At 39.6% G+C, this 24,617-nt stretch overlaps 1 protein-coding gene across 1 annotated transcript in view; it reads right to left on the bottom strand.

Moving 5' to 3' along the window:
• Positions 1 to 12,688, bottom strand: part of CLN3 (CLN3 lysosomal/endosomal transmembrane protein, battenin) — a 66,043-nt gene extending 53,355 nt beyond the window's left edge. The window contains exons 1-3 of the mRNA XM_053694776.1: positions 12,610 to 12,688; positions 9,759 to 9,840; positions 9,240 to 9,330 (exon numbers count right to left, since the gene is read on the bottom strand). Coding sequence (XP_053550751.1) covers positions 9,240 to 9,330; positions 9,759 to 9,840; positions 12,610 to 12,655 — 219 coding nt within the window. The 5' untranslated portion in view covers positions 12,656 to 12,688. The remainder of the gene's footprint in view (positions 1 to 9,239; positions 9,331 to 9,758; positions 9,841 to 12,609) is intronic.
• Between the last annotated feature and the right edge of the window lie 11,929 nt (positions 12,689 to 24,617).

Genomic DNA, 24,617 nt, shown 5'->3' with positions numbered 1-24,617 from the left:
AAGCACAGCAGTGCCTACTGACTATAAACATACAACTCTGTCATGTACTGTGTGATAATAAGCACAGCAGTGCCTACTGACTATAAACACACACAGCTCTGTCATGTACTGTGTGATAATAAGCACAGCAGTGCCTACTGACTATAAACACACACAGCTCTGTCATGTACTGTGTGATAATAAGCACAGCAGTGCCTACTGACTATAAACACACACAGCTCTGTCATGTACTGTGTGATAATAAGCACAGCAGTGCCTACTGACTATAAACACACACAGCTCTGTCATGTACTGTGTGATAATAAGCACAGCAGTGCCTACTGACTATAAACACACACAGCTCTGTCATGTACTGTGTGATAATAAGCACAGCAGTGCCTACTGACTATAAACACACACAGCTCTGTCATGTACTGTGTGATAATAAGCACAGCAGTGCCTACTGACTATAAACACACACAGCTCTCATGTACTGTGTGATAATAAGCACAGCAGTGCCTACTGACTATAAACACACACAGCTCTGTCATGTACTGTGTGATAATAAGCACAGCAGTGCCTACTGACTATAAACACACACACAGCTCTGTCATGTACTGTGTGATAATAAGCACAGCAGTGCCTACTGACCATAAACACACACAGCTCTGTCATGTACTGTGTGATAATAAGCACAGCAGTGCCTACTGACTATAAACACACACACAGCTCTGTCATTTACTGTGTGATAAAAGCACAGCAGTGCCTACTGACTATAAACACACACAGCTCTGTCATGTACTGTGTGATAATAAGCACAGCAGTGCCTACTGACTATAAACACACACAGCTCTGTCATGTACTGTGTGATAATAAGCACAGCAGAGCCTACTGACTATAAACCACACAGACTTGTCATGTACTGTGAGATAATAAGCACAGCAGTGCCTACTTGACTATAAACACACACAGCTCTGTCATGTACTGTGTGATAATAAGACACAGCAGTGCCTACTGACTATAAACACACACAGCTCTGTCATGTACTGTGTGATAATAAGCACAGCAGTGCCTACTGACTATAAACACACACAGCTCTGTCATGTACTGTGTGATAATAAGCACAGCAGTGCCTACTGACTATAAACACACACAGCTCTGTCATGTACTGTGTGATAATAAGCACAGCAGTGCCTACTGACTATAAAAACACACAGCTCTGTCATGTACTGTGTGATAATAAGCACAGCAGTGCCTACTGACTATAAACACACACAGCTCTGTCATGTACTGTGTGATAATAAGCACAGCAGTGCCTACTGACTATAAACACACACAGCTCTGTCATGTACTGTGTGATAATAAGCACAGCAGTGCCTACTGACTATAAACCACACAAGCTCTGTCATGTACTGTGTGATAATAAGCACAGCAGTGCCTACTGACTATAAACACACACAGCTCTGTCATGTACTGTGTGATAATAAGCACAGCAGTGCCTACTGACTATAAACACACACAGCTCTGTCATGTACTGTGTGATAATAAGCACAAAGCAGTGCCTACTGACTATAAACCACACACAGCTCTGTCATGTACTGTGTGATAATAAGCACAGCAGTGCCTACTGACTATAAACACACACAGCTCTGTCATGTACTGTGTGATATAAGCACAGCAGTGCCTACTGACTATAAACACACACAGCTCTGTCATGTACTGTGTGATAATAAGCACAGCAGTGCCTACTGACTATAAACACACACAGCTCTGTCATGTACTGTGTGATAATAAGCACAGCAGTGCCTACTGACTATACAACACACACAGCTCTGTCATGTACTGTGTGATAATAAGCACAGCAGTGCCTACTGACTATAAACACACACAGCTCTGTCATGTACTGTGTGATAATAAGCACAGCAGTGCCTACTGACTATAAACACACACAGCTCTGTCATGTACTGTGTGATAATAAGCACAGCAGTGCCTACTGACTATAAACACACACAGCTCTGTCATGTACTGTGTGATAATAAGCACAGCAGTGCCTACTGACTATAAACACACACAGCTCTGTCATGTACTGTGTGATAATAAGCACAGCAGTGCCTTACTGACTATAAACACCACACCCCTCTGTCATGTACTGTGTGATAATAAGCACAGCAGTGCCTACTGACTATAAACACACACAGCTCTGTCATGTACTGTGTGATAATAAGCACAGCAGTGCCTACTGACTATAAACACACACAGCTCTGTCATGTACTGTGTGATAATAAGCACAGCAGTGCCTACTGACTATAAACACACACAGCTCTGTCATGTACTGTGTGATAATAAGCACAGCAGTGCCTACTGACTATAAACACACCATCCTGTCTGACTGTGTGATAATAAGCACGCATGCCTACAGACTATAAACACACACTCTCAATGTACATGGTGATAATAAGCACAGCAGTGCCTACTGACTATAAACACACACACAGACTCTGTCATGTACTGTGTGATAATAGCACAGCAGTGCCCTACTGACTATAAACAACAGCCCAGTCATGTACGGTGTGAAGCAGGGTATGAAAGCTGGTCATGTGTGATAATAAGCACAGCAGTGCCTTACTGACTATAAACCACACAGCTCTGTCATGTACTGTGTGATAATAAGCACAGCAGTGCCTACTGACTATAAACACACACATCTTTCATGTACTGTGTGATAATAAGCACAGCAGTGCCTTACTGACTATAAACACACACAACTCTGTCATGTACTGTGTGATAATAAGCACAGCAGTGCCTACTGACTATAAACACACACAGCTCTGTCATGTACTGTGTGATAATAAGCACAGCAGTGCCTTACTGACTATAAACACACACACAGCTCTGTCATGTTACTGTGTGATAATAAGCACAGCAGTGCCTACTGACTATAAACACACACAGCTCTGTCATGTACTGTGTGATAATAAGCACAGCAGTGCCTACTGACTATAAACACACACAGCTCTGTCATGTACTGTGTGATAATAAGCACAGCAGTGCCTACTGACTATAAACACACACAGCTCTGTCATGTACTGTGTGATAATAAGCACAGCAGTGCCTACTGACTATAAACACACACAACTCTGTCATGTACTGTGTGATAATAAGCACAGCAGTGCCTACTGACTATAAACACACACAGCTCTGTCATGTACTGTGTGATAATAAGCACAGCAGTGCCTACTGACTATAAACACACACAGCTCTGTCATGTACTGTGTGATAATAAGCACAGCAGTGCCTACTGACTATAAACACACACAGCTCTGTCATGTACTGTGTGATAATAAGCACAGCAGTGCCTACTGACTATAAACACACACAACTCTGTCATGTACTGTGTGATAATAAGCACAGCAGTGCCTACTGACTATAAACACACACACAGCTCTGTCATGTACTGTGTGATAATAAGCACAGCAGTGCCTACTGACTATAAACACACACAGCTCTGTAATGTACTGTGTGATAATAAGCACAGCAGTGCCTACTGATTATAAACACACACAGCTCTGTCATGTACTGTGTGATAATAAGCACAGCAGTGCCTACTGACTATAAACACACACACAGCTCTGTCATGTACTGTGTGATAATAAGCACAGCAGTGCCTACTGACTATAAACACACACAGCTCTGTCATGTACTGTGTGATAATAAGCACAGCAGTGCCTACTGACTATAAACACACACAGCTCTGTCATGTACTGTGTGATAATAAGCACAGCAGTGCCTACTGACTATAAACACACACACAGCTCTGTCATGTACTGTGTGATAATAAGCACAGCAGTGCCTACTGACCATAAACACACACAGCTCTGTCATGTACTGTGTGATAATAAGCACAGCAGTGCCTAATGACTATAAACACACACAGCTCTGTCATGTACTGTGTGATAATAAGCACAGCAGTGCCTACTGACTATAAACACACACACAGCTCTGTCATGTACTGTGTGATAATAAGCACAGCAGTGCCTACTGATTATAAACACACACAGCTCTGTCATGTACTGTGTGATAATAAGCACAGCAGTGCCTACTGACTATAAACACACACAGCTCTGTCATGTACTGTGTGATAATAAGCACAGCAGTGCCTACTGACTATAAACACACAGCTCTGTCATGTACTGTGTGATAATAAGCACAGCAGTGCCTACTGACTATAAACACACACAGCTCTGTCATGTACTGTGTGATAATAAGCACAGCAGTACCTACTGACTATAAACATACACAGATCTGTCATGTACTGTGTGATAATAAGCACAGCAGTGCCTACTGACCATAAACACACAACTCTGTCATGTACTGTGTGATAATAAGCACAGCAGTGCCTACTGACTATAAACACACACAGCTCTGTCATGTACTGTGTGATAATAAGCACGCAGTGCTACTCTGAACTATAAACACACACAAAGGCTGAATGTACTGTTGATATTAGCTCAGCTATGCCTACTGACTATATACACACTCAAGCTCGTCATGTACTGTGTGAATAATTGAAGCTCACAGCAGTGCCTTACTGATCTATAAACACACACAGCTTCTGTCATGTACCTGTGTGATAATAAGCAACAGCAGTGCCTTACTGACTATAAACACACAGCACTCTGTCATGTACTGTTGTGATAATAAGCACAGCAGTGCCTTACTGACTATAAACTCACACAGCTCTGTCATGTACTGTGTAGATAATAAGCACAGCAGGGTGCCTACTGACTATAAACACACACACAGCTCTGTCATGTACTGTGTGATAATAAGCACAGCAGTGCCTACTGACTATAAACCAATACACACATACTCTTCATGTACTGTGTGATAATGAAGCACAGCAGTGGCCTACTGACTATAAACACACACAGCTCTGTCATGTACTGTGTGATAATAAGCACAGCAGGTGCCGTACAGACTATAAACACACACAGCTCTGTCATGTACTGTGTGATAATAAGCACAGCAGTTCCTACTGACTATAAACACACACAGCTCTGTCATGTACTGTGTGATAATAAGCACAGCAGTGCCTACTGACTATAAACACACACAGCTCTGTCATGTACTGTGTGATAATAAGCACAGCAGTGCCTACTGACTATAAACACACACAGCTCTGTCATGTACTGTGTGATAATAAGCACAGCAGTGCCTACTGACTATAAAACACACACAGCTCTGTCATGTACTGTGTGATAATAAGCACAGCAGTGCCTACTGACTATAAACACACACAGCTCTGTCATGTACTGTGTGATAATAAGCACAGCAGTGCCTACTGACTATAAACACACACAGCTCTGTCATGTACTGTGTGATAATAAGCACAGCAGTGCCTACTGACTATAAACACACACAGCTCTGTCATGTACTGTGTGATAATAAGCACAGCAGTGCCTTACTGACTATAAACACACACAGCTCTGTCATGTACTGTGTGATAATAAGCACAGCAGTGCCTACTGACTATAAACACACACAGCTCTGTCATGTACTGTGTGATAATAAGCACAGCAGTGCCTACTGACTATAAACACACACAGCTCTGTCATGTACTGTGTGATAATAAGCACAGCAGTGCTTACTGACTATAAACACACAGCTCTGTCATGTACTGTGTGATAATAAGCACAGCAGTGCCTACTGACTATAAACACACAACTCTGTCATGTACTGTGTGATAATAAGCACAGCAGTGCCTACTGACTATAAACACACACAGCTCTGTCATGTACTGTGTGATAATAAGCACAGCAGTGCCTACTGACTATAAACACACACAGCTCTGTCATGTACTGTGTGATAATAAGCACAGCAGTGCCTACTGACTATAAACACACACAACTGTCATGTACTGTGTGATAATAAGCACAGCAGTGCCTACTGACTATAAAAACACACAGCTCTGTCATGTACTGTGTGATAATAAGCACAGCAGTGCCTACTGACTATAAACAAACACAGCTCTGTCATGTACTGTGTGATAATAAGCACAGCAGTGCCTACTGACTATAAACACACACAACTCTGTCATGTACTGTGTGATAATAAGCACAGCAGTGCCTACTGACTATAAACACACACAGCTCTGTCATGTACTGTGTGATAATAAGCACAGCAGTGCCTACTGACTATAAACACACACAGCTCTGTAATGTACTGTGTGATAATAAGCACAGCAGTGCCTACTGACTATAAACACACACAGCTCTGTCATGTACTGTGTGATAATAAGCACAGCAGTGCCTACTGACTATAAACACACACAGCTCTGTCATGTACTGTGTGATAATAAGCACAGCAGTGCCTACTGACTATAAACACACACAGCTCTGTCATGTACTGTGTGATAATAAGCACAGCAGTGCCTACTGACTATAAACACACACAGCTCTGTCATGTACTGTGTGATAATAAGCACAGCAGTGCCTACTGACTATAAACACACACACAGCTCTGTCATGTACTGTGTGATAATAAGCACAGCAGTGCCTACTGACCATAAACACACACAACTCTGTCATGTACTGTGTGATAATAAGCACAGCAGTGCCTACTGACTATAAACACACACAGCTCTGTCATGTACTGTGTGATAATAAGCACAGCAGTGATACTGACTATAAACACACACAACTCTGTCATGTACTGTGTGATAATAAGCACAGCAGTGCCTACTGACTATAAACACACACAGCTCTGTCATGTACTGTGTGATAATAAGCACAGCAGTGCCTACTGACTATAAACACACACAGCTCTGTCATGTACTGTGTGATAATAAGCACAGCAGTGCCTACTGACTATAAACACACACAGCTCTGTCATGTACTGTGTGATAATAAGCACAGCAGTGCCTACTGATTATAAACACACACAACTCACTGTGTGATAATAAGCACAGCAGTGCCTACTGACTATAAACACACACAACTGTCATGTACTGTGTGATAATAAGCACAGCAGTGCCTACTGACTATAAACACACACAACTGTCATGTACTGTGTGATAATAAGCACAGCAGTGCCTACTGACTATAAACACACACAGCTCTGTCATGTACTGTGTGATAATAAGCACAGCAGTGCCTACTGACTATAAACACACACAGCTCTGTCATGTACTGTGTGATAATAAGCACAGCAGTGCCTACTGACTATAAACACACACAGCTCTGTCATGTACTGTGTGATAATAAGCACAGCAGTGCCTACTGACTATAAACACACACAACTCTGTCATGTACTGTGTGATAATAAGCACAGCAGTGCCTACTGACTATAAACATACACAGCTCTGTCATGTACTGTGTGATAATAAGCACAGCAGTGCCTACTGACTATAAACACACACACAGCTCTGTCATGTACTGTGTGATAATAAGCACAGCAGTGCCTACTGACTATAAACACACACAGCTCTGTCATGTACTGTGTGATAATAAGCACAGCAGTGCCTACTGACTATAAACACACAACTCTGTCATGTACTGTGTGATAATAAGCACAGCAGTGCCTACTGACTATAAACACACACAACTCTGTCATGTACTGTGTGATAATAAGCACAGCAGTGCCTACTGACTATAAACACACACAGCTCTGTCATGTACTGTGTGATAATAAGCACAGCAGTGCCTACTGACTATAAACACACACAGCTCTGTCATGTACTGTGTGATAATAAGCACAGCAGTGCCTACTGACTATAAACACACACAGCTCTGTCATGTACTGTGTGATAATAAGCACAGCAGTGCCTACTGACTATAAACACACACAGCTCTGTCATGTACTGTGTGATAATAAGCACAGCAGTGCCTACTGACTATAAACACACACAACTCTGTCATGTACTGTGTGATAATAAGCACAGCAGTGCCTACTGACTATAAACACACACAGCTCTCATGTACTGTGTGATAATAAGCACAGCAGTGCCTACTGACTATAAACACACAGAGCTCTGTCATGTACTGTGTGATAATAAGCACAGCAGTGCCTACTGACTATAAACACATACAACTCTGCCATGTACTGTGTGATAATAAGCACAGCAGTGCCTACTGACCATAAACACACACAGCTCTGTCATGTACTGTGTGATAATAAGCACAGCAGTGCCTACTGACTATAAACACACACAGCTCTGTCATGTACTGTGTGATAATAAGCACAGCAGTGCCTACTGACTATAAACACACACAGCTCTGTCATGTACTGTGTGATAATAAGCACAGCAGTACTTACTGACTATAAACACACAGCTCTGTCATGTACTGTGTGATAATAAGCACAGCAGTGCCTACTGACTATAAACACACACACAGCTCTGTCATGTACTGTGTGATAATAAGCACAGCAGTGCCTACTGATTATAAACACACACAGCTCTGTCATGTACTGTGTGATAATAAGCACAGCAGTGCCTACTGACTATAAACACACACACAGCTCTGTCATGTACTGTGTGATAATAAGCACAGCAGTGCCTACTGACTATAAACACACAACTCTGTCATGTACTGTGTGATAATAAGCACAGCAGTGCCTACTGACTATAAACACACACAGCTCTGTCATGTACTGTGTGATAATAAGCACAGCAGTGCCTACTGACTATAAACACACACAGCTCTGTCATGTACTGTGTGATAATAAGCACAGCAGTGCCTACTGACTATAAACACACACAGCTCTGTCATGTACTGTGTGATAATAAGCACAGCAGTGCCTACTGACTATAAACACACACACAACTCACTGTGAGATAATGTGAAATTAGTACTACATTTGCTCCTCAGCTAACTTGTCACAGTTATAGAAATAAACAGAGGGGAGGCGCTATATAGCGATGCACGGTCTTCCTCGCCTAATCTTGCCACAGTTTAAAATTAAAGGAATGTTAAACGCCAATTAATGTCTAACATGCATATAAAAGTGCTCTGTTTTAATACGCTAAATTATTTTCTGCATGCTGGGTTTCGTTAAAGCTGTTTCCGTGAAGAACACTGCTGTTTAAATGGACCTTGAAACAGGAAATGCATTGCTGTACACAACTCTATTGGTGAACAGGAGCATGCCCCCACAATTAAGAAAACAAAATAAATATATTAATAATAAATAGATAAATAAACAAGAACAAGCAACCTGGCTGTACATGGAACCAGAGTGTCTCAGAGTCTATAGAACCTTACCGTGGAAGTCTCATTATTCTGTGTCCGCAGAATATCATGTGCAGCGCTCAGCATAACAACATAGGCAAAATTATTGCACAAGCCCAGTAACCTGTGGGAGAGACAATGACAGAGTGACTTGCTGAGACACAGTCAGACAGAGAGTGGAAGACTGAAAGGTTTCATGAAAATGTGACACAGGAAACCAAAAAAACAAACAGGGAGAGAGAAAATATGTTTGATGGATACTAGAAGGGCTATCAAGGGGTTACAAGAACTGTGTTGCCATCAGGGGGTTAAAAATAATATATTTCCTTATTTTAACCCCTTAATGGCATTTATTTATCTTCTCTGGCAACCAAACAGATAAATGTGGGATAAAGGACAGGCCAGGGATATTTTAGAGATACAGGAAGTTATGATATTAGAGGTAAAAAACTGACCCAGCATTTAGGGAAGCAATTGTGTGTAACAGCAGTCAGAACAGTAATTTCTATATGAGTGTGACACTGCCAGACACTGTATTATTGATGCATTTACCAGAACGCAGACAGATTCCTCCAGCGAGATCGCTCCTGAGTCTCTGTTTGGGGTGCAGTGGGCCTGTCGTCCTCATCTTGTTCTGTGAAACAAGATAATGAGTTCATCATTAAAGGGATATGAAACCCAAATATTTTCTTTCACGATTCAGATAGAGGAGCAATGTTAAGCAACTTTCTAATTTACTGCTATTATCAAATTTTCTTCGTTCTCTTGGTATCTTTATTTGAAGAACAAACAGGAATGTTTAGCTTAGGAGCCGGCTTATTTTTGGTTCAGCACCTGGGCAGAGTTTGCTGATTAATGGCTAACTGTAGGACGCTCTATCTGAATCATGAAAGAAAAAAATTGGGTTTCATATCCCTTTAACAAATGTGATTAGGAATGGTGACAGATGATGTCATATAACCTCTTGTTTACATCATCAGGATAATATGGTGAAACAGAACTAGAGGTGAATTTACTAAGGAGCAAAGAGTAATATTTATTTATGTTGCTTTTTATTACGTGCAGTTGTAGGTTTGTTTACAGTAAAGTATTAGCTCCATCTTGATGCCAATGGTGTTCCCACATATATAAACACCCATGTTACCACCTGTGTCATGTTATCATCTAAAAGCCCCCAGATCCTCCTGTGCTCAGCTCCTAGGTATACATTATCCCCTCATGTTTACCCTGTGCCAGTTGTACATTATCCCCTCATGTTTACCCTGTGCCAGTTGTACATTATCCCCTCATGTTTACCCTGTGCCAGTTGTACATTATCCCCTCATGTTAACCCTGTGCCAGTTGTACATTATCCCCTCATGTTAACCCTGTGCCAGTTGTACATTATCCCCTCATGTTTACCCTGTGCCAGTTGTACATTATCCCCTCATGTTTACCCTGTCAGTTGTATATTATCCCCTCATGTTTACCCTGTGCCAGTTGTACATTATCTCCTCATGTTTACCCTGTGCCAGTTGTATATTATCCCCTCATGTTTACCCTGTGTCAGTTGTACATTATCCCCTCATGTTTACCCTGTGCCAGTTGTACATTATCTCCTCATGTTTACCCTGTGCCAGTTGTACATTATCTCCTCGTGTTTACCCTGTGCCAGTTGTACATTATCTCCTCATGTTTACCCTGTGCCAGTTGTGCATGATCTCCTCATGTTTACCCTGTGCCAGTTGTACATTATCTCCTCATGTTTACCCTGTGCCAGTTGTACATTATCTCCTCATGTTTACCCTGTGCCAGTTGTACATTATCTCCTCATGTTTACCCTGTGCCCAGTTGTATATTATCCCCTCATGTTTACCCTGTGCCAGTTGTACATTATCTCCTCATGTTTACCCTGTGCCAGTTGTGCATGATCTCCTCATGTTTACTCTGTGCCAGTTGTACATTATCCCCTCATGTTTACTCTGTGCCAGTTGTACATTATCTCCTCATGTTTACCCTGTGCCAGTTGTGCATGATCTCCTCATGTTTACTCTGTGCCAGTTGTACATTATCCCCTCATGTTTACCCTGTGCCAGTTGTGCATGATCTCCTCATGTTTACCCTGTGCCAGTTGTACATTATCTCCTCATGTTTACCCTGTGCCAGTTGTATATTATCCCCTCATGTTTACCCTGTGTCAGTTGTGCATGATCTCCTCATGTTTACCCTGTGCCAGTTGTATATTATCCCCTCATGTTTACCCTGTGCCAGTTGTACATTATCTCCTCATGTTTACCCTGTGCCAGTTGTATATTATCTCCTCATGTTTACCCTGTGCCAGTTGTATATTATCCCCTCATGTTTACCCTGTGCCAGTTGTATATTATCTCCTCATGTTTACCCTGTGCCAGTTGTACATTATCTCCGCATGTTTACCCTGTGCCAGTTGTATATTATCTCCGCATGTTTACCCTGTGCCAGTTGTACATTATCTCCTCATGTTTACCCTGTGCCCAGTTGTATATTATCCCCTCATGTTTACCCTGTGCCAGTTGTACATTATCTCCTCATGTTTACCCTGTGTCAGTTGTACATTATCTCCTCATGTTTACCCTGTGCCAGTTGTATATTATCTCCTCATGTTTACCCTGTGCCAGTTGTATATTATCTCCGCATGTTTACCCTGTGCCAGTTGTATATTATCTCCGCATGTTTACCCTGTGCCAGTTGTACATTATCTCCTCATGTTTACCCTGTGCCAGTTGTATATTATCCCCTCATGTTTACCCTGTGCCAGTTGTACATTATCTCCTCATGTTTACCCTGTGCCAGTTGTACATTATCGCCTCATGTTTACCCTGTGCCAGTTGTATATTATCTCCTCATGTTTACCCTGTGCCCAGTTGTATATTATCCCCTCATGTTTACCCTGTGCCAGTTGTACATTATCTCCTCATGTTTACCCTGTGCCAGTTGTACATTATCGCCTCATGTTTACCCTGTGCCAGTTGTATATTATCCCCCTCATGTTTACCCTGTGCCCAGTTGTATATTATCCCCTCATGTTTACCCTGTGCCAGTTGTACATTATCTCCTCATGTTTACCCTGTGCCAGTTGTACATTATCTCCTCATGTTTACCCTGTGCCAGTTGTACATTATCGCCTCATGTTTACCCTGTGCCAGTTGTACATTATCTCCTCATGTTTACCCTGTGCCAGTTGTACATTATTCCCTCATGTTTACCCTGTGCCAGTTGTATATTATCGCCTCATGTTTACCCTGTGCCAGTTGTATATTATCCCCCTCATGCTGCCCCCTGTTCCTAGGTATACACCAGCCCCCCAATATTCACAGTTATATATCAACCCTTCATGTTGCCCCCTGTCACCAGGTATACATTAACCCCTCATGTGACTTGTCACCTTCGCCATCGGAGCTGCCACCCCTGTTGATCTCCCGTCTGTTCATCTTCACAACAGCAGCTCCCCAGCATGTAGCACTTCCTACTTCCTTGTTCTCCCAGACCACACCCCCTATAGATACAGTTACTAAGGCCTCCAAACCTTAAAGTGACAGAGTCCCAAAAAAGGAACAAACAAAAGTGAAGTAATATGCAGAAGATGCAACAGTTTACAGGAAGAGCAGTAGGAGAGAGAGAGTGAGTGAGTGAGTGAGTGAGAGAGTGAGAGAGTGAGAGAGTGAGAGAGTGAGAGAGTGAGAGAGTGAGAGAGTGAGAGAGTGAGAGAGTGAGAGAGTGAGAGAGTGAGAGAGAGAGAGAGAGAGAGAGAGAGAGAGATTAGATATAGCGGGAGATTGATAGAAGATAGAGATAGATACACAGAAGAATAGATTATATAGATGATAGATAGATACAATAGATAGATAGACACAGTAGATAGATAGTTATAGACAGATAAATAGATAGACAGACATATATATATATATATATATATATATATATATATATATATATATATATATATATATATATATATATATATATATATATATATATATAAAGTATAATAATAATATATATATATTGATAGACAGACAAATAGATATAGACAGACAGAGAGAGAGAGAGAGAGAGAGAGAGAGAGATTGAGAGATTGATAGAAGATAGAGATAGATAGATAGATGGATAAAGAGAGAGAGATACAGGTATACCTCACTTTACAGTGCTTCGCTAATACAGCGCTTTGTGGAGCTGATGTTCAACCTCCAAGGATTTTGAAACAGTGCTGTAATGATTGTGAGATTGCAAGAAAAGTGACTGACACCATTTTGTTATGCGCAGTTCACAGCATTACAGTGCAATCTGTGTCTCAGTGCTATAGTCTGGCACAATGTACTACAGTAATTGTCACTATTTTACAGTTACAGTATTTATTGAATACTAATTGAATACTGTGCTGTGCTAGTGTTAAACTAAATATAGCACTAATGCACCCCTAATATATGTTAGTTCAAACATGTTTTCAAGTCTTTAAACACACTGTCAAGTGAAAAGAAAACTAAAACCGACTTATTTCACTTTAAGGCGGTTTTCACTTTACAGCGGGGCTCCGGTCCCTAACCCGCTGTATGAGCGAGGTAGACCTGTATATAGATAGATAGATAGATAGATAGATCAGGGGCGTATTTTGGCCTAGGCAAACAAGACACTTGCCTAGGGCAGCAGATTGGAGGGGAGGCAGCACATTTTTTGTGGCTATATTTGTAAGAAGCTTACAGTTATTTTAGAAGTATTATACAGGTATATAATAGGAGATTTTGCCCAAGGAGCTTACATTCTAGGGGGTTATAATAAGAGACTGCCCATGGAGCTTAGAGGTAGCTCTGAACCTATCTACTTTTATTCAGCTAGCTATTGCCTTTAGTTCTGTTGGCTTTCAGCCATCAGTATTGTGGGGAAGTATTGTTTCAAGAAATTGGTGTTTGTTTTTATTTATATATATAGCAGCAATAGAAAGATGTGTGTGTTTGCATGTGACCGTGTATATGTGTATACTATAACTCTGTGTGTGTATCAGTGTGTGTGTGCAAGTTTTTTAAAAGCCCTGTTGAACATTTACTTTGGAAATGCCGTTAAAAAAAACTCCCTGAGCAAAATATGTTGTGACCAAACAATACCTGATAGATAGATAGATAGATAGATTGAAAGATAGATATATAGATAGATAGTAGAGATGTCTGAATATTTGAGGAATTTATTTCCTTGTTTATTCATTGCCTGTACTATTCAAAGAAAAAAACAATTTTTTCGTTAAACGACTGTGAATGTTTCGAAGCTGCAGGTAAAAAGTTCCCTACAAACTTTAGTGAATTTTGGCCATATCTCAACACACATGCATTCTTATGTAACATAATTTAACAGAGCAGATGGTCTGTGATTATATGTTATTTTAAAGGGACTTAAAGTGAAATAATAAAATGCTCTAATGCAGACTTGCCAGGGTTGCTAACGTTTTTGAACAAATTTTATGTAGGAATTTGAAAAATTATACAATAGTTACTGAAAGAAACACTTTAGTTTACAATTTGATACAGCTTAGTACAATGCAAATCATCTTCATTCACATAGAGTCCCATTTATCAAGCTCCGTATGGAGCTTGTAGGACCGTGTTTCTGGCGAGTCTTCAGACTCGCCAGAAACAGCAGTTATGCGGTCTAAAGACCGCTGCTTCATAACCCTGTTCGCCTGCTCTGAGCAGGCAGACAGGAATTGCCGGAATTCAACCCGATCGAGTACGATCGGGTTGATTGACACCTCCCTGCTGGCGGCCCATTGGCCGCGAGTCTGCAGGGGGCGGCGTTGCAATGCTGAATACGGAGAGCGTATTGCTCTCCGCATTCAGCGACGTCTTGCGGACCTGATCCGGGTCCGCAAGACATTTGTTAAATTGGCCTCATAGTCTAACTTACATTCAACATTTTTCTGCAGTTCCATGAATTCTATTTCTCATTTAAGGCACAGTGGGAATAATAAACATTAAACTGTAACATTAATCAAAATGATTAACTAATGAAGAGTACAAGAGTACAATTGAAATGCTTGAAATGAAGATTTGACATATGGTAAAAAAATAAGAGATAAAATGTTCTAAGAACAGAAAAATAAAGGAGCCTTTTAGACTGTAAAAAACAAATAAAGGAGATCCCTGGAAATGAGAAAAGGTAGGAACTATCCCAGGGCAATACAGTTTTTTTGCTTCCTGTCTCTGCCTATTAAAGGGATAGAAAATTAATAATCCCAGCTTAAATAGAAGCAATATACTTCCATAACATATGCTTTTAGCAAAAGTTATCACTGTTTCAGGGGCATATGCACATATGCTATTTGTAACTAAATAATCATTATTCAAACTCCACACTCGTGGGGCATGCAAAAATAGCACAATCTCGCTACTTTTAGCGAGATTGCGACTGAGAGAGGCCCAGGGCTTATGACCAGCACTGTCCTACTGTGCATCGGCGCTGGTCGTTAAGGGGTTAAGGCCAGGCATGTTTGTCTCGTGCAGTCTTTTTTGCGCATGACTGCGTCGGACAAACATACTTGGCCTTTCATTATAAAGGATGCAGTACCGTACTATTACCACAGGAGGGCGCTGTGGCTTTGAATTTTACTTTATTGTCATTACCAGTCTCATTGTTTACTAGACGTGCAGGTAAGAAAATTTAATTTCGGACAAAAATGTATTTTCAAATATTCAGGCAAATTAGTTTCCCTGAATATTTGTTTGCTGCACTATTCGGTTTTCGTTTAAAATGAATGTAAAGTTTCATAGCTACAGGTGAAAAGTTCCCCTGCAGCTACATTACTTATCCTAGCGCACTCTGGAGAGCACTGTAACCCGATCCTCTTCTTGCCGGAGCCATCGCCGCGCTTAGCAGTTCAGCTAGGAGTGATGAAGCAAGGCATCTCAGTAGTTTTGCACAATTTGGAACATGTACAATTGCCCCCATTTATATACTGAGGCTTTGATTAGTAGGAGCTTAAAAAAAAACTGAACCCAAAATGTTTTCTTTAAAGGGACAGTCTACACCAGAATTTTTATTGTTTTAAAAGATAGATAATCCCTTTATTACCCATTCGCCAGTTTTGCATAACCAACACAGTTATAATAATATACTTTTTACCTCTGTGATTATCTTTTATCTAAGCCTCTGCAAATTGCCCCTTTATTTGAGTCCTTTTGACAGACTTGCAGTTTAGCCAATCAGTGCCTGCTAACAGATAACTTCACGTGCACGAGCACAGTGTTATCTATATGAAATACGTGAACTAACACCCTCTAGTGGTGAAAAACTGTTAAAATACATTCTGAAAAGAGATGGCCTTCAAGGTCTAAGAAATTAGCATATGAACCTCCTAGGTTAAGCTTTCAACTAAGAATACCAAGAGAACAAAGCGAAATTGGTGATAAAAGTAAATTGGAAAATTGTTTAAAATGACATGCTCTATCTGAATCATGAAAGTTTATTTTGGCCTAGACTGTCCCTTTAATGATTCAGATAGAGCGTGCAATTTTAAGCAACTTTCTAATTTACCCCTATTATCAATTTTTCTTCGTTCTCTTGCTATCTTTATTTGAAAAAGAAAGTCCAGAACCCTGGACAGCACTTGTTTATTGGTGGATGAATTTATCCACCAATCGGCAAGAACAACCCAGGTTGTTCACCAAAAATGGGCCGGCATCTAAACTTACATTCTTGCTTTTCAAATAATGACACCAAGAGAATGAAGAACATTTGATAATAGAAGTACATTAGAAAGTTGCTTAAAATTGCATGCTCTATCTGAATCACAAAATAAAAAAATGGGTTCAGTGTCCCTTTAAAGGGACAGTATACACCAATTTTCATTTAACTGCATGTAATAGACACTACTATAAAGAACAATATGCACAGATACTGATATAAAAATCCACTATAAAACCTTTTCAGAACTGACTAAGAAGCTCCCAGCTTAGCACTGTTGATGAAGTTAGGCTGGGACACCCAGTAAAATGGGCTGGGTAAACAAAAAGAGCAGACACCCCCCACCTCCCCCTTCCATGCATATGAAACGACAGATAACATAAACAGGAGTCTGCAGGAGGCTGTAAAAGCGTGTATACATCTGACACTGTGAGGCTTGGTTAGGAGTCTGAAAATCAACACAATGTTCTTAAAAAGAAAGCAAAACTATATACATTGTTACAAAAACACCCCAGGTGGGCTATATAAATGAATCATCTAAAAAACATTTATGCAAAGAAAAATCTAGTGTACAATGTCCCTTTAAGACATCAGACCTGGGACTGGAATTCAGAGTACATAAAAAACAAACAAAAAAAAAAACAGATTTACTGGGACATTTCTAGAATCTATTAACCTACTGCCAGTAATTAGCATTTTAATTAAAATCTGCAATCACTGCAGCACCAGAGATCAAAATGAATCTTTACCTCATAAAATGCCACCTACTTGTGGTTCAACAAAAGTAAAACACAAATAAATCCTCAGCATATCTTAATATTCTATAAGTAATTAGAGAGCGTCTAAAACAAATCAGGCTGAAGTGTGATAGAATGGTGGGTGATATGTTAAAATGAAAAAAACAATATATGATTTATTTTTAGACAGGTGCGTTTCGTTTCGTTCCGAATCGAAATTCAGACAAATTTGCATAATTTCAGGATATTAAAATCAATTTGAATTTCCGAATTACCCTAACAACGAAACTAAACTAATCCGAATGCATTTGTAACAAATAAATGTGAATTAGTTTGTATTTATTCGTTACATTCGAACGGCCATGGACTAATCACAATTCAGTATAAAAATTAAATTTAGTGAGATTTAGTGAGATAGAATAGTGAAATAATTCCGTTTGTGTAACTTGGAACCATCTGAATCAACATAACACTTACCGAACATTCAAATTTACAAATCGAATCTGAAACGAATACATTCGAATGTATCTGAATTCGAATCGATCTGAAACGAAATTCTAAAAAATCCAAAACAAACCGAAACAAATTTTTCCGCTGTGCTCATGTCTATTTATTTTTTCAAAATGAAATGTAGTATAATTAATAAATACATATTTCTACATATATCTAATGGTATTTTGCTACAATATATATCTATAGTATACATATATATACATATATATATAATATATATATATATATATATAACGTGAAATATTTACAGTAAATAAACAGTATAACACTTAAGTAAATATGAATATTGCATAAATATGCTTTTTGATGTTTTCAGCTACTCGACTTAAAGGGCTCCATATATACACATGTGTTTATGTGTGTATATATGTCTGTAAATATATAAATACACATAAATATACATAACTTAATATGTACATACATATAAACAAACTAATATATATTTATAGATGCATACATACATATTTAGACATGCATATGTAGGTATCTCTATGTTGAAAAAGCCCTTTGCAGCCTTTTTTTTTTTTTCTAACAGCTGAGACCTCATATCTTTGAGACCTTATCATTTTTTTATGCAATATTTTTTATAACAATGTTATTAGATTGTGTTATTATGAGTGTAACTGTAATTTTTATTGTAATTTTTAATTTTTTTTGTGCAACTTTTTATTTGAGTGGAACAGTTAACCGCTGCGTGTCGCTTCAACAAACGCGTTTACTTTCAACTTGTAATATCTGCGCTACATCCAATGCGCACAAACAACTGCAATAAATCCTATATCACTTTTGTTTTACTGTTTGCGCACCGATCATAATCTGGCCCTTAGTTTCCTGCCCTGCACAGGGTTCTCGTTAGGGGAATTTTTCCCCCCTAGTATTTTGTTGACAAAGTAGAGTAGATAAGTTTTGTAGATGATATATTTATATTTATATATATAGAGAGAGAAAGAGAGAGAGAGAGAAAGAGAGAGAGAAAGAGAGAGAGAGAGAGAGAGAGAGAGAGAGAGAGAGAGAAAGAGAGAGAGAAAGAAAGAGAGAGAGAGAGAGAGAGAAAGAGAAAGAGAGAGAGAACGAGAGAGAGAGAGAGAGAGAGAGAGAGAGAGAGAGAGACCATCTGGGGGTGTTTATGTAATAATGTATAATTTTTGTTATTTTTTAATAACATTGTTCTGATTTTCAGACTTCTAACCAAGCCCCAAAGTATCAGATGTAGACTCAAGTCTACAGATTCCTGCTTGCTCCTGTTTGTGTAATGGGTCTTTTCATATCCGGGGAAGGGAGGAGGAGAGAGGGTCTGCCCTTCCTGCTTTCTCAGCCCCTTTCAGTGGGTGTCCCAGCCTAACCTCACTGCATATTCTTTTTTATAGTAGTATATATTACATGCAGTTATTTGAAAATTGGTGTATACTGTCCCTTTAACTATATATATTTTTGCTATTACAAATGTACTGTAAATATTATTCTAAACATAATTGGATACCATTGCTGTGCATTTCAATTGTGAATGTAATGACTCTAAACAGAAATTAAATATATACTTTTGTGTATAAATATAGAGGAGCGTTTTGCTTACTGACGCTGGTAGCGCCCCAGATTATTCAGCTACAAAGTTTTAAAATAAATTTGATGCAAACATCTAGAATATTTATAATTGCTGCTGTATAATCTGCAAATCAATATACATTTGTCAGAGACGCTGAGTCAGGCCATTTTATTTTAGTTGCCAAACGGATGAAAAGTCATTCACTTATAAGTATTCTGCTTGTATAATGGATACATTGATGTTCTCCTATTGAAAGCTCTTTATAAGGCTAGATTCACTAACAGACTCACCAGTCTTTCTATTTCCTATGTCATACTATTGTACCATATATACTTGTAACTCATCCTATTGTTATGTAAAACCTCTATAACACCTCATGTTATTCAATATAAGAATCCCTATAACTCCTCCTAATGCTCCATATAACCCTCCCTATAACTCCTCCTTTTCCCATTATAACCCTCCCTATAACCCCTAAAGTTCCACATAACCCTCCCTATAACTCCTCCTACTGCACCATATAACCCTCCCTATAACTCCTAATGATCCACATAACCCTCCCTATAACTCATCCTATTGCTCTATATAACCCTCCATATAACTCCTCCTACTGCAACTTATAACCCTCCCTATAACTCCTCCTACTGCACCATATAACCCTCCCTATAACTCCTCCTAATGCTCCATATAACCCTCTCTATAACTCCTCCTATTGCTTAATATACCCTCCCTATAACTCCTCCTATTGCTTCATATAACCCTCCCTATAACTTCTCCTACTGCACCATATAACCCTCCCTATAACTCCTCCTAATGCTCCATATAACCCTCTCTATAACTCCTCCTATTGCTTAATATACCCTCCCTATAACTCCTCCTATTGCTTCATATAACCCTCCCTATAACTCCTCCTATTGCACCATATAACCCTCCCTATAACTCCTCCTTTTCCCAATATAACCCTCCCTATAACTCTTAAAATTCCACATAACCCTCCCTATAACTCCTCCTTTTGCCCCTTATAACCCTACCTATAACTCATAATTTTCCACATAACCCTCCCTGTAACTCCTCCTATTGCTCTATATAACCCTCCCTATAACTCCTCCTACTGCACCATATAACCCTCCCTATAACTCCTCCTACTGCACCATATAAGCCTCCCTATAACTCCTCCTAATGATCCATATAACCCTCCCTATAACTCCTCCTTTTGCCCCATATAACCCTCCCTATAACTCCTAATGATCCACATAACCCTCCCTGTAACTCCTCTTATCGCTCTATATAACCCTCCCTATAACTCCTCCTATTGCTCTATATAACCCTCCCTATAACTCCTCCTACTGCACCATATAACCCTCCCTATAACTCCTCCTACTGCACCATATAACCCTCCCTATAACTCCTCCTACTGCACCATATAACCCTCCTTATAACTCCTCCTACTGCACCATATAAGCCTCCCTATAACTCCTCCTAATGCTCCATATAACCCTCCCTATAACTCCTCCTATTGCTCTATATAACCCTCCCTATAACTCCTCCTATTGCTCTATATAACCCTCCCTATAACTCCTCCTACTGCATCATATAACCCTGCCTATAACTCCTCCTACTGCACCATATGACCCTCCCTATAACTCCTCCTAGTGCACCAAATAACCCTCCTTATAAAAACTCCTACTGCACCATATGACCCTCCCTATAACTCCTCCAATTGCTCTATATAACCCTCACTATAACTCCTCCTATTGCTCTATATAACCCTCCCTATAACTCATCCTATTGCACAATACAACCCTCCCTATAACTCTTCCTATTGCCCCATAAGTATATTGCAGAAATGCTTCTGATTAAAATTGTAATTCACCCATGCGCATTTTAACTTTTTATTGATATGAAGCACAACATTTTTTGTTTAAATTAATGTTTCAAAATGCATTGAGGTGTTTTGTTGCTTGTTTGATTTTTTTTGGGGGGGTTTGGAAAAGGGATTCATGTGCTGAATAAACTATTGTATTTGTCTGTGGCATCCAGTGAGTAGTAGAGTCCAGTCCAGAACTTATCTGTACATAATCAGTGACAGTAAAATCATCATCTCAGCTTTATAGCATGTTACAGCTGATTTTTATTATACTAAAAAAAAGTAAAAACATCATAAAAGGTGAAGCTTATGTTCCTTTTTATTGCTATCCTCACTGCCTCTGCTTCATTTGTTTTTGCTCCTGCGCTGCTGCATGCTGGAAGGTTCTGTGAACGTATATATAGATCCACTATTTATTGCTATTGGAGTGTTCTGCTATAGAAATACATAGGGCGTCCGGTGCTCTTATATTGGCTGCACCACACACTTGTCAAAGAATAGAAAAAGGCAAGTGATGGAGATGTTTATATTTCATTTTGTATTATGCCACTATGCACTGTGATTTAAAAGAATAGAAATGTATTATAATGCCAGAGGTTTATATTTAACAGAGAAATTCCTAGTGTCAGTGCTCTGTCAATAGGATCATTAAACTATTAGGGACTCAGGTGGCTGATGAGTGCCGGCTGCCATTTTGTTGGAGTAGCCTGTTTGAAGAGAACAGAATAGTGGATGACTATTGGTTGAGAATGTGGGTGTGTCTGGGCAGTCAGAGGGTGTGTCTGGGTGTTTATTTGGTCATTTCTGGGTGCTCTGTGGGAGGGGCTAAGGAAAATTCTGCCAATAGCAACATATGGCTTTTTCAGAGTGACAGCAAGAGTTTCAGAATCAAGGACTGTTCCTTTCAAACAGGCACAGTTGAGAGGCCTGGGAGATACTGGCTCCGCCTCTTCATACTGGCTGCTGCCATATTGGAGCACACATATACAATACATGCATGCTGTGACACAATAAATGTATATTTACACAAGAGAAACATTGACAGCTTTTTGATACCTGTCCCTTGCACCTCAGTTTAGCTCACACAATAGAAAACAGAATCTTTACATTTTTTTTTTTTTTTTTTTACACAGTTTAAAAAGTTAAATAACAAATATAATAGAACCCCCAGGAATAATATACAGCAATGCAGCCACTGCAGGGCTCAATACAATTTGTCACTGTGTCACTGATCTGTGAGTACGCACTGCTTCTTTTTCAGGGAACGATAATGTTAATATGGTGGCACCCAGTATAAAGAAGCGGAGCTTTACTAGCCAAAACTTGTAAGGGATTAAGTAAGAAAATGGTTTTGAAGAGAGCTGAAGGCACAGGAGGAAACATAATGCCATGATACCAAAGTAGCATGACCAATAGCAAACCTCTTAACTGTCCCGATGTGTCTCGGATTCTGAGTGTTTTTCCTGCTTAAGCAGCCATATGTCCCAAATCGTATGATTTCCCTTAGCCTCACCTACAGACTGACTGGACATGCCCATCAGCTGCCCAAACACTCTCACCAACCTACCAGACACACCCACGATCCTGCCTGCTATCCAGCCATAACCCTGTCTCTCTCGGCAAGGCCCCACCTGCAAAAAGTTGACAGCCCTTTTTAACCTCCTGAGTACTGGAGAGCCAGCCATAAATTTGTGTGGTAAGTATTAGCGTGCTAACCATTCTATTATAGTTGTACCCAGCTATTTTATCTGCTTTAACCCATTAACTGCGTGTGACCACATGTGGTCATCATCCACACAATGTGTTAAATGGTGATGCCGTCATCTGGGGGAGGTTGCTTTTGGAGTTCATGCCAGTGAGTAGTGATGTCACCAAACCTCAGAACTCAGAAGTGGCAGGCAGCTGCATAGGACTTAAGGGAGTTGGTAGGTGTTTAAACCCTTCCAATGATAAAGCGATGTACCAAGCATGAAACGCGTCAGGGTTAACTCCTTGTATCCCTGCCTTTAAATGGATTTTTAACTTTAACTAATTAAGAATATATATATTTTTTTATCTTTACACCGAATGCTCAGGAGTTTTTGCAGCTTTAAACCCTTCAATCTCAGCTCCCTTAATTCCTAAAAAAAAGAAATTAATTGTCTGCTCTTTAAAATGGGAGGTTTCTTGGTGGTATAGTGTTAGAACACACATTTATTAGAAATAAAAAAAAACACACTTCACACACACTGTTTGCAGTCTGGTGGTCTCTATGCATTTATAACAGGTCATTAAAAACGCTTAGCGACCCCTTAACACCCAGATTCCCATATACCGTTTTTTTATATCCAGGTGATCACCAGTTGTGTATAAATGTACATGTATTTGAGTAGAGGCTCATGGGAGCCCTATCAAAGCTATATATAAATACGCAACTGGCCTTTTTTCTTTTTACAACAGAGTTTAAAAAACACACACTATTTGTCCAACCTACTTCATTAAAATTTTAATACAAATATACATTTACACATTTTGTTGCCGAGTTCTCAAATATCATGATATATACATAAAATAATGGTATAGTTTGAATCTGCTGGGTATGCTTAAAAATAATATATTGTGTGGGTCTCTCACTGTAGAATGACCTACAGTGGGGTTTAAATATGAGCTGCATCAAAAAACTCCAAAACAGCTCAGCACATAGTGGAAATGGTTCATCATGCAAATAACATTTTAATAGTGCTCTTTCATGTGCATAATAGAAAATTGTTGAGTTAATGATGGTTAATGCCCAGTTAATGATATATATATATATATATATACAGATACACAGGTAAATGCAGATGTAATAGAGACATATGAAACACGCACAAGCACATATCAGTACTCTGCAGTACATGTCAAGACATTGGACTTTGCTGGCCTGTGGTCTGTTTATATTTATGATACAAAGAACATAAAATATTGCTGCAATATACAAAGCCACATCCTGTTGCAGCACAATCTAAGAGGCAGCAATGGTTTGTTGGTAAAACAGTCATGTTTGGCAATATCTGTGAGGAGCTGAACATTTAAAAGGACATTCT

The sequence above is a fragment of the Bombina bombina genome, chromosome 11, assembly GCF_027579735.1.
Source record: "Bombina bombina isolate aBomBom1 chromosome 11, aBomBom1.pri, whole genome shotgun sequence".
Lineage (NCBI taxonomy): Eukaryota > Metazoa > Chordata > Amphibia > Anura > Bombinatoridae > Bombina > Bombina bombina.
This window is presented reverse-complemented; position numbering and strand designations above follow the sequence as displayed.